General features: G+C 42.0%; 1 protein-coding gene across 5 annotated transcripts in view; it reads right to left on the reverse strand.

Moving 5' to 3' along the window:
* Positions 1 to 12,730, reverse strand: part of LOC109955748 (vang-like protein 1) — a 44,880-nt gene that overhangs the window by 30,291 nt on the left and 1,859 nt on the right. For all 5 annotated transcript variants that reach the window (XR_002274310.1, XM_020592172.1, XM_020592168.1 and 2 more), the window contains one exon: positions 2,680 to 2,944. Coding sequence is in view for 4 of the 5 variants with exons in the window: in XM_020592172.1 (XP_020447828.1) it covers positions 2,680 to 2,750 (71 nt within the window). In the remaining variant the exon portion in view is untranslated. The remainder of the gene's footprint in view (positions 1 to 2,679; positions 2,945 to 12,730) is intronic.

Consider the following 12,730-nt stretch of genomic DNA (forward strand, 5'->3'; position numbering starts at 1 on the left):
TGACTTCATACAGCAGCGTTACCCTTTATGCATTCAAATCTCACATGGTTCATTGATATTCATGACAAAACATGACCATTGCAACTTGTGCTTTCTACACTGCATGCAGCTGGTTAGTGTGAAACAAAGGAACCATACTGAACACTCACAAACAAAACAAATACAAATATTACATTTTTGAGAAATGAAACATAAAAAACATAAAATGTTTTATCATAGGCCTACTCTGTGTAAAAAAAGACAAAAGGTTACCAATATTATTACAGCACTCAGAGTAATTAAGCCAATGAAAATGCAAACAGGATGTATATATTATGCCCACCTCATTATCTGGGAACCTCTAAATAACATTATAACTGTGAAGGAATTAGCTTAAATTGCTCACTTGGCTCTATGTGAATGCTGTGCACTGCCCTATAAATAGAGTTATACCAATCAAAAGAACCAATTTTCCACATGAGCAGCTGCTAATATGAGATTTGCTATTTAATAGTCATTTAAATGCTCAAAATTGACATAGTGAAGAAGCTTTGGGGAACTTTGGAGAACTTAAAGCGGCTCAGGACTCAACAATCATGCTCCTCACAGTGGAACAAAATCCCTTACTTTGTAGAGGCACTTTATGGTGCAGCTGCATGGTGAAAAAAATTACAAATTTAAGACTAATTACCCCTAATTCTGAGCACTGACTCAGTATGAAACATGCAGCCTGTTTTGTCAATTACTATACACTGCACCAAAGAACACAGTGAAAAAGAAACTATTACAGTTTATCCCCAAATCATGGCAGTTTCATGCTTCTTCCAAGAACAGACAGTCCAACAAGTGCAAATCATATTAAGCCTCATTCCTCACAGTCAATTTTGCAGCTCTGGATTCTGCCTGTAAGAATGTCACATGCGCACATATTAATGAGAGTGCCCTCTTGGGTATTCATGTTTTGCTTTGATGCAGTTAAACACAGTCATAAGAGGATAAAAAAAAGATGTACTAAATGCAAATAAAGAAATCATTGCCATCAGCAGGCTTTGTCTCTGCTTTTGGCAGGAGCTGGTGTCCATGGACAGAGCTGCCACGCTGCCATTACTGTAAGGATCCTGGACACAGGAAGGGGCAAGAAGCCAGCTATGAGACTCCAAAAACGCTCCACTGACTGTCAATAAAACCCAGAGCCAATCCCATTCTATTCCTCTATTATATTCTGACAAATTATATATTTAAAAGCTTGACTCACGACTCACAAACATGGATACCTACAGTATAATGTGCTTGTGTGTGTTTATTTGTATGGAAGCAGCAAACCCATTCTCCCATGTGTCGGCATCTGTTCCCGGCATCAGTGTAATTAGACAACAGTGATCCAGAACTGCCTCACGCATGGCTCCCCTTGGCATAAAAAGATTATCTTCAGAGAGAGGGATGTCAAGGGGGTTTCAAATGCAAAAATTAGTTAGGTTTTTTTTGTATATGAAATTAAAGGCCAGCCAGTGGCTTTGGCACAGCTACAGTTAAGAACAGAGGAGCAGAAAAGGCTCTTGGCAGGGGTGCCCATGTGTTCCTTTCCAATTTGCTGCCACTCACTTGCACAAAGAGTAAAGAAGCAGCAGCACCACCACCATAATCACCATCCATCGACCCCACCCCCGCTTTGATTACAAGCAAAGTGAGACCACTTTTGCTCTGTGCAACTCTGAGCTACAAGGGCACATTCCTGCCCCACGGAATGTGAGTGATGGGGGAACAAGTGATACGCCTGCGCCTACCCATCCTCAGAGAGCAGCAAGGATTCCAGTCAAGAGGGGGGAGGCACAGGAGAGAAGCAGATCCAGACAAGAGGTCAAGAACAAGTGAGAAAGGGGCAGCTGCTGCATTCATATCACAACGGACACAAGGGAGCAAAACAAATGAGACCGTGCATAATGAAAAGGAGAGGAAAGAGACAGAAGAGAAGAAAGAAAGTAACACTGAAGGTGCAAAATCCCTTAAACAGAACCAAGGGGGGACCATCAATGACAAGGGCCGGGCTGGAACAGACACCCCCTCTCCACTGCACTCCTATAATCTCTTCTCAGGCTCTCAGTGGATCCACTGAGCCATCAGTCACTCAGGCCTCTTCAGCACCTGTCTCCTGATGCCTTCCTGAGGCCCGTCAAGCACAGCCATTTCACCGCTGACAGACTAATGCACCTACACAAGCTGAGGACACACGGAAGGCCAGAGAGGAAGACTGATGCACGAGAGTTGGGATCATGGAGTTGAACAGAAGGACAGTGTGTGGACTTCAGAGAAAGGAAGCACAAATCCAGGAGTAAGAAAGGTAAATAAACAATTCATGTTCAGAAAATACTGGAATGACACAAAGAAAACAATGAACAACCTTTGACAATGACACAAGAGCAGATATAAAACATCTTCGTATCTTATGTGTATGATTTCTCATTTTGATCTTGACATACGGGCTTCAATTCATACAGACAACCCCACACAATGCTAGACTATGTTCAACTCAAAATCACACATCTGGGTGTCCAGAAGCTAAACTTTCATTCCATAAACAATGTTATTTGAGCCACAGCTGGAACACTTCTGCAGCTCAGACCAACATGAAACCTGGTTTAACACGCACTACATAACATACTCTGGAAAAACAATTACTGACAAAGCAGGATTAGCTCTTACCCATGTCTATGGGAGCTCCGGGAGCGCCCGGAGTAGTAGGAATAGCCCGAGTAGGTGGACTCCGTGTCCATGGTGACACGGTTGGACTCGCGCCAACACAGAGGCTGCTTGGCTCAACCGCTGCCAGACACAGCGGAACCTTGTGTACTGTCTTGTTAAGCTGAAGGCGATCGATCAGTTCACTCAAGAGCCTGACAGAGGTGGCGAGCTGTCAGCAGTCAGGCTTGAAAGCGACCCTGGGGGCACCCGTTGAGGAAACATCAACCTGGAGGGGGGAGAAGCGAGGAGAAGACAGGCGGAGTATTTAAATTCAAAATGTGAAACATGCCTAACTATTAAAGACAGGAGGGGCCAAAGAGAACGAGACTGTCTGAGATGGAATAAAGAGCATTACACATTCATATGGGCCCCCGTTTATCTGCAGCTCCATTACAATCAGTATCTTTTAGCTACAAACCTGCAGTGACAACACTCTACTTTAGAGGCAGCTACCTACCATGAAGCATCAATTTGCTCTTATTCCCTGTGGCTGACAAGTGATGCTCAGAGGCAGTTGTGAGTGTCTGACATCGACAGGCCCTGAGCCGAACACTGCGGTGACGATAAAAGCTTATTTTTCACAGGGGAAGTTCAACAAGAAGGAAGTGCTGCTAGTTTGGGAGCAGCGACTAAAATAAGACATTTCACAGCTGATCCAAACCATCTGTCCTCATTTTACATCTGAGTCATTACTTTTAAAACATAGTTGACTGTACCAATATGGAGCATGTTACATTTTCATTACTATGCTCCTGAGCAGTAGTGTCACAGCACCAATGCTCAGGTATAAATGAACTGCTTGTGGCTTGGACATGCTTCATTTGAAAATGAAACTCTTCCAGTGAAGTGCTGTGTGATGTCTATACCAACACAAGCCCAGGGGTTTTTAAGAAGCTTGGAAAACACTGTGAATCAAAAAATGTTCCAGCTTTCTTAGGATTTAAAAATGACAGTTGATAACATTGATTATTACCATTTATTGCCCTTCACAGGCATGTATACATAGGAATGAAACAAAGTGTTCATTAATGATTTAGGTACACCCCAGAAATGTAATCTATTCCAGCTCTGATTCATCAATTTAACGCAAAACAAGCCTGGCTGGTTACAGTGTTGCACTGAGTTGCTTGATCTGTTTCGTTTCATGCTAACATTTTTTAAATGTGGTGTTATAGTAAAATGAGATGGCTACTTTCTGTGTTTACCTTCAGTCAGACTCGGAGACGATGAGTGTAAAGTTAGCACGACCCATAGTGCCACAATAGGCACATTTATGGGAAATACACCAGAATAACCCTTTAATGAGAGGTCAGTCCCCGCTGAGATCTTAAACTGGCTGGACATCAGAGAACCTTGTGATTTTGTGTGTCCAGTCTCAACCTCACTGAACTCAGGGAGAAGCAGATGAGGCGGTTCAACATAGAATATAGAAATGAACAGCACAGAACATAGCACCTGGTCTGAGTGCTCTGCCATTTAGGTGGCATTACAGGCAAAACCCCAGACTAAAGATATGACATTTATTATCACATCTGACAGACTCAAAGTAGGATATTATTGTTATTTTGGTTCAACTATTATAATAACTGCCAATTCATTGTCTGCCCATCAAGCAAACTGTTCCAGCTCTAGAATTTTTCATGAGAATAATCATTTCTTTCCCTCTGCAGCATTCTTGTGCGCTGACACAGCTAGACATGCTACAGTTTAGAAACAAGCACCACCCACCAACACACACACAATAAAAACAAACTTCACAGGATTTCCAAAATGCCTGCAACATAACATAACTCTTTTGAATTTTACTGAAGTTGTGATCAAACAGCTGGATAGATGCTTTTTCCCCAAAGCACTTAAAACTGTGACTGCATTCACTCATATCAAATCAAGCTGCATTCTTTCCCCCAAGAGGTGAACCCCACTTCCACCTGGAGCATGGGGAGGGTTTAAAGACTACACTAAGAGGAAATACTGGACGAATAGAGGGTGTTTACTGAATGATCTGGTACGGTCCACCTGGGCAGAGACAGAGTCCATGACTAAGCAACAGATGTTTAAATGAGATGAATTTGGCCCAGGGTCCACTTAAAGGCACATATTTAAATAACTACACAAAGGGAGAGAGAAATGAGTCCTATGTATCTTGAGGTATGCTGTAAACACATGTGTGTAAGGAACAAGCATGACAGACACACACACACACACTCACTCTCAGCCTCTCGAAGTGCTGTGGGTGAGATGAAAAATGATGAGTGTAAAATACACAGGTAGTTAAAACCTGACAGAAAAACCTAAACTGAGCTTCTGCTCAGATACACGTGCACTTTGAGCCCACCCGCCTACACTCAGCATTCAACAGCCATAAACCCTATGGAGTGGAGGATCTGAGCTCACATTACCCAGAGGACTGAGGTGAAGTGTTTGCCATCAGCAGTATTTTAGATGAACCCATTTTTTATTCTGAGTATCTGCGTGCATCATTCAGACTGGTTTAAAGGCTTTCCTATCTCCTGTTTCCACACCCTCGCTCCGGTCACAGTCTGAAACTGCATTCTGCCTCCTGATCAAAACCTGTACTAAAACTTCCAGAGCAAACACTAAGATTTATGGCCGATGTCTCCATCACAAGAAAGCCCAACTTTTCTTCATTCACACCTTCAGAAAAAAAAAAAGTCACTTGGCCAGATGGACTGCACAAAGTACAATTTTTATCTGCAACTCAGAGGGAAACTGTGGCACAAAACATCTAGTGTGACCCAGTTCTAAGGAGGGTGATGCTGGCACACGTGTGTGTGCATGCACGCTTGCGTGACTATCACAAGTTCCTGAAAATATTTAGAAGATTTGGATACACTCATTCTGTAAATCATTTTAAATGCCTGAATCATCCTCACATGGTGACAAATCTTCCCTGAGCTGGTTCTCTGCAGTCTCACCTTGAGCTGTGGGACTGATACTGAGGATTTCTACTTTAAATCAAGCCTTTGTTAACATTCATGTTACTCATCCTAGTAATTCAGATATAAACATCCATTAGTTTACAGCAGGTGTCTCTGTTCTTCTCTACCTGGGGGCCACTAATAAACTTTATTTCTATAGCACTCAACAACTCCTAGGAGCCCAGAGTGCTGTACAACAGAACAAAACTACAAAGTAAAATCACTAAATCAACATAAGACTGCAAACATAAAAACAACAAATAAATAAAAACCAGAGGAAACCCAGAGCAAGCTTAAGAAAGTAACATAAACAATACATGTTAACATACCCGTAAATGAAAAAAGCCAATTTATGCCTCAAAAGCCTGCCTAAAGAAAAAAGTTTTTAAGGCCGACTTAAAAACCGCTAGTTCCAACTTCGATCGCACCTCTAAGGGAAGGGAATTCCAGAGTCTGGGGCCATATGTAGCAAAGGATCGGTCACCCCATTTTTTATACCGCGATCGAGGGACAACCAAAGACAAATGTTCTGAAGAGCACAAGGCTCTTCGTGGCATGTAAATTGATAGCATGTCAGACAAATAAGGCGGAGCCAGGCCATAGATGGCCTTAAAAACGAATACCAGAGTCTTAAACTTAACTCTATACTCGATGTGAAGCCAATGAAGGGAGCTGAAAATCGGGGTAAACCTGGGCTGGCCATTGACTACAAGCCGGGCTGCTGACTTTTGAACTAATTGCGATTTCTGGAGCAAACACTGAGATCCCCCAGCATAAAGGGCATTACAATAATCTAAACGCGAGGTAACAAAGGCATGGATGGCTATCTCCAAGTCTGCATGTGATATAAAAGGTTTCACCTTCGTTAGAAGTCTTAAATGAAAGAAACAAGTCTTAACTACGGCCCTAATCTGCTTCTCAAAGTTAAAATTACAGTCCAGTATTATTCCGAGGTTTTTCACTAAATCAGAAAGTGGGAGGGCAGAGGCACCAAAACTGGCTGCATCTGCATTCGGGTCAGGACTGATAAGAATATATTCAGTTTTACTTTCGTTCAGATAAAGAAAATTTTGAGCAAGCCACTGCTTAATTTCCCGGACGCAACTGTCCAACAGGATAAGTGTGTTTGGGTCCAACAAAAGCAGTGGCATGTAGATCTGAATGTCATCTGCATAAAAATGGAATTGAACATCATGTCTAGCTATAATTGTCGCCAGAGGTGCAATATATAAAGAGAAGAGTAAAGGGGCCAGGATTTACCAAGAGGAACGCCTGAAGTGATGGAAAAAAGTACCCCACAGTGCATTAAGCAGCGTTCTGGTCTAAGCTAAAATTCTTACAGTGAGAAATTATGCCACAGGTGACAAAACACACTGTGCCTTATATGTTTAATGTATACAAAAACCAAAGTGTGAAAACAATCCAGGACAAAAACAAGTGAATCAGATCCCAGAATGTTGACCTTGTCCTCTAAAACTGTAGCTGTAACTGAAGCTAGATTTAGGGGACTAAAACTACCGTGTGGGCCAGAACTGGCTCCTGTGCCATAGTTTGAGAACCCTGTATTAAAATGGTCTGTACCAAGATGGTAAGTGGGCCAAGCTAATAGTGTACAGCAGTAATTTTCCTAGTGGATAATGGCTGGACACAATCACAGAGGTATTTCCATCACCTGGGTTAATCCTCTTAAAGGCAGCAGCACATGGCTGAATGAGGGATTAACAGGGTTACATGAGTGTGTGTGGTGCAGGTTCACTCAGAGTGCAGCAGCCATGAGTAAAAAGAGCAGCCAAGTTAAAAGATGATCAATTATTCCCTGGTTCAGTGTTGACCTCTGACCACTTCAGATACTTCACACTGAGCAAGTGCACCCCTCCAACCTTTTGAGGCCTGACTTTGAGGTCTATAACGAAGCAAAATGGCTTCTGTCTTTTTTGTCATGCCAGAGAACGGGGGAAACTCTGAAGCTGAAACAGGAATCCCCAACTCCTAGAGGGAGGGAGGGAGCCCTAGCAGGTTCTGCACAGTAATCCAAGACCCCTGCTGAGCTGCCAGCTTGCCTGTCTGTCCTGGCAAACAGCAGCACCCCAGTAGTGGGAGTGGCAATATTCCATCCATCCATCCATCCATCCATCCATCCGTCCGTCGTCTTCATGCACTATATATATATATATAAATATATTTAAAAAAATTGTTCAGGAACATTTCTGTCTGCCAAATTCACTGTTGTGACATAGCACAAAATAATTAAAAAAACAAGGTGTAACACAGAGAGCAACAGCAGAATAAGCATCTGGTGACCTGAAGAGGGAATGTAAACAAACAAGCTCATATAAAAAGAACACAAAATACTGTTATTTCTGAGCAGAGAGCTGGAGCGAGGTTACACCGGAGCCACAAGACACCTGCCATCAGCCTTGACCAAACCTGTGATGCTTGGCTGCCACATTCCCATCACATCCAATAAAATCAGTTGGTGTTGCAGCTTGGTGATCATCACTTATCGGCAGCTCCAGTGAATATATACCTCTGCTACAACACTGTGACTTTGGCAGGGGGTGTGTAGTGTAACATCTCAAATATTCTCATTGATGATTCTGTTCAGTGCAGTTTAAAATGTGTTTCACACAAATGCAAGCAGGATTTTCTCTGCTCAAATAGTCCAAAAAAACTGCAGTGTGTTGTATCTGGATCCTACTCCATCTACTTATTTCATTCAGACCGTCTTTCAGCTCATTATATCCACTAAGAGTGTGTGATTCACACTAATCCCTGTGATATCTGTCCTGTCTCTACCTGTTGCTATTCATTGTTCATAATGTGCAATGCACTGGCTGTTTAATACTACTACTAATGGTTATAATCAGCAATCTTTGACTGCAGAGAACATAATTTTATACATAAGAAGCATTACAGTGCAGCATGACCAGCTGTCAGTCATCACATTTTCATTTCCCCACTGGGAATCATGTAGCGCTGATGATGCAAGATGACAGACATCAAAAATCTCCAAATCAGTGAGTTGTATACCTTCATGCTTAGAGCTCTTGCTTTGTTTATAGAAGGACAATGTGAACACAAACTGGATCTGACATTTAAATAAATCTTATTGCAAACACTCACTCCAGGGAGACACATGTCTGACTCTGAACCTACAGATCCCATAAACATGCTAAGGAACTTATAAAGACAAGCAACAGATAAGGCACAGAAATTGAGTAAAGACTGTCGCACTTAACCTGCTATAGTTGCACAGCCTTGCGGTTACTGAACCACCAAGGTAATGCTCTGCAAACTGACCTGCTCGTGAACCTCTGAGGACACACTGTATGAGCAGGAATCAACAAGGAATGCAAAGAGTGCTTCCAGTTTTCCTGTGTAAAGGGGCCAATTGAGCATCTAATGAACCAGTAAGATGATCCATTGTTTTCGTTCACAAGCTCCGTTTCAGTTAAACCATTCATCTGTTCTTCCTTTCTGAAGAATAGAAGTGAAAAGAAGCTCATTCACTCGCAGAAAGGATTCATCGAGAAATCCTGCATCATTCCAACACCAATTTTTACTACAACAGTTTCCCCCCTTTTGAAAGAAGAATAATCCAAATGAACCCGGTGAAACAAATGTTCAGGAAATGATGTCTCTCCATTGCGCTGATTGAAATCATCAGCCTTTCAGTAATACCAGCCTGAGCAAAGATGCTATTAAAAGCTTGTCAGCATTAGAGCTAATGGGGTATATGACGTGTTTATGCAGTGGAAAAGACATCCAGTATAACGTATTGGGGATTAACACATAATTATTAAATGACTAATCTGGATAACTAGACTGGCTTTTGACATAATCTGCTGATCATATCTGTTTTTGTCCGCTTGTAAGCCAGACTCACTGACAATTCTCCCTCTGTACCCATGACGCCCTCGTAGCTCTGCCTCTATTATCACTATAACACCACATCTCCTCACACCTCACGCAAAATTATGACTCTACTTTAGCTGGAGAGAAGCTAGCGCCGCCACCACCGGCGCGGCCGCAGTCACAGGACATGAGGGAGCATGAAAACAAGTGCCTGTGGCAGTCTGGCCTGGTCACATGCTCACTGTGATGCTGCCCATGAGTGAGCAAATGAGGGGCCATTAATTCTGTGGAATTCAATCAACATTCCCAAGTGTCACTGAATTTAACCCCCTCACATATCCTGTAAAGTAAGAATGAGGCATTATGGAAGCAGAGACATAACTGAGAAACAACAGCAGAATCTATTAACATTTAAAGAGACTGGATAATTAGAGTCTGATTATTAACATGCAGCTTTTGTGCTGCTGCGAACACTGACGCCAAACCTTCTGCTTCATTCACATTTGGCCTCTACCTGTTGCTTTTTGTGCTGGTGTTACTAAGCAACCACAATACGCTGCTCCTTTGTGGTCAGACAATAAACCTGCTGTAGATATTTAAAGTAAATGAGTGTGGTTATTTAGTTATTATAAACCAGGGGTTAAAAGTCTGACACTGCAAAAACATTTCCATTATAAACTGTAACCATCAAAAACTGCTGTTTAGATTGTGGTAACATCAGTCACCAGCCTAATTTTGGGGCATGTCAGGAAGCAAGACAAATGGGTTAGCTCAGGCATGGGCAAACTATGACCCGTTAGGCCTTTTAATCCGGCCCGCTGAACTTGTCCAAATTATATTATTAAGTTATGTTATCATTAAACCTCATTCGTTTTGCCTTTTCCCTGTAATTCCCGAGTTTCCTCAGTATATGCACTTTAGACACATTGACCTCTCTACTTCACTTTGCCCTTTGACCCCTTCTGTAAAAATGAGCAGACCAAAGAAAAGAAAACTGGGCAGTGAGTGCCGAGTGTTTAATAAGGAGTGGACAACAGCTACTGCTCAAAGGTTGATGGCTAATTTACAGACTTCATTGACAAACTGTGATTCAAGAGTCAAGTGCCAAGGCACTTTTTATGCTGGTATTCAAATTAGCAAAGGCTAGCAAGCCTTTCTCCGAAGGCCAGTTTTTGAAAGAATGCATGGTAGAGACAGCAGGTCTCGTGTCCGGAGAGCAAAGGCAAGTTTGAAAAAATCAGTTTATCACGCAGGACAGTGACTCGCCATGTGGAACTGATTGATGAAGATACCGTATAGCCAGCGAGTTAAACAAAAAGGTGGAGTCCTTTAGAAGATACCATATAGCCAGCGAGTTAAACAAAAAGGCGAAGTCCTTTAAGTTTTATTCACTAGCACTGGATGAAATTAACGACATAAAAGACACTGCTCAGCTCCTACTGTAATTTTTATTCGAGGGATTAACGACAGTTTTGAGATAATGGAGGAGTTTTTGGCCATGGAGTCCCTGAAAGGAAATACGCAAGGAGAGGACTTATATGACCGGGTTTCTGATGTCATAGAGAGAATGAAGCTACCTTGGAGTAAACTTGCCAATGTCACCACAGATGGATCGCCAAATTTAACTGGAAAAAACGTTGGGCTGCTGAAAAGAATCCAGGATAAAGTGAAAGAGGAAGACCCTGACCAGGATCTCTGTGTAAGCCTGTATAGCAGCTTAATCACGTCGTGAATCCAGTCATAAGACTTGTTAACTTTAAACAAGCAAGGGGACTTCAGCACCGTCAGTTTATTACATTCCTGGAGGAAACCCGATGCAGACTTTAGAGTAGATGGGGAAATCCGACAAATTTCCTGAGCTGAGCGACAAGAACTGCCTTTGTGACTTTGCGTTTGCTGTGGACATTTTTTCACATATGACTGAGCTGAACGTGAAGCTACAGGGGAAAGATCAGTTTGTGCACGACATGTACACAAATGTGAGAGCCTTCAAATCCAAGCTGACTTTGTTCTCCAGACAAATTTCAAACAAATCTTTCTCCCATTTTCCCACACTAGCCATGCAGAAAGAGGCCACCCGAAACGTGAAGAAATACAGCAAATCACTGGACGACCTGCACAGAGATTTCTGCCATCGGTTCTCTGATTTTTAAAAAATTGACAAGTCCCTTCAGCTGGTGTCTTGTCCCCTGTCACAAGACCCTGAAACAGCACCACAGGAGCTGCAAATGGAACTAATCGATCTTCAGTCTGACTCTGTTTTAAAGGAGAAGTTCAACTCTCTTAAACTGAGTGACTTTTATGCAGACGTTCATGATGCTGAACATCAACAAAGCCAGTCACAGATCCATGTTAACTGACCACCTATCAGATCTATCCTGAGAATAGCCACAACAAAACTAACTCCAGACTTTGATGCACTGGCTAAAAAGGGAGACCAACAACACTGTTCCCACTGAAACTGAAGGTTTATTTCTCTACTGTGTTATGAAAAAGCTGCATTTGGAGAATAATTTGTACAATAAGCCTTGCATATTCATGCTTTGCTACCTGTTAAAGCCCAAATCCTTTTATGTAATGGCTTTTATATGTCATATTAGTTCACACAAACACTCCATCTCTCTGCTCCTGGCCCGGCCCCTCTGTCAAATTTTAGAACCCATTGTGGCCCGTGAGTCAAAAAGTTTGTCCACCCCTGGGTTAGCTAGTTGTTTTAGAGTTTAATATGTCAACAGCTCATCCATTTGGAGTCATCATTTCAGTGGGATCCTAACATGAACAAATGTGTGCAGCTGTACATCTCCTCTCTACTTTAGCAGCAGCAACCTCTTACATTAAACTGCTTTTTGTTCATCACACCAAAATATTACTATGGAACACTAAAGAATTATGTATCCAGAAGATCCAATATGCTGAAAAATATTTACAGCTTTGCTTTTAATATTTGGATATTAGCTGTTTCACATTCTACTCTGATGTGTGATTATACCTTGTGGGTATTACTGTTTCATCTCCTGCTATATTAAACATTCCACTCATGGTTTTGGATGTCACAAAAACACACTCATAATTGGTCTAGAAAAAAAATGACATTGACATGCTGCCTGCTTCCTCTCAAGAGACTGACTTGTCTTAATAACTCTCAGTTCTCAAAATAACACTTTTCTACAACAGCACAACACTGTCACTTGGTTTTTAGTTGAGTTTTACTTCTGTGC

Source organism: Monopterus albus, unplaced genomic scaffold, assembly GCF_001952655.1.
Source record: "Monopterus albus unplaced genomic scaffold, M_albus_1.0 scaffold16.1, whole genome shotgun sequence".
NCBI classification, from domain to species: Eukaryota; Metazoa; Chordata; class Actinopteri; order Synbranchiformes; family Synbranchidae; genus Monopterus; species Monopterus albus.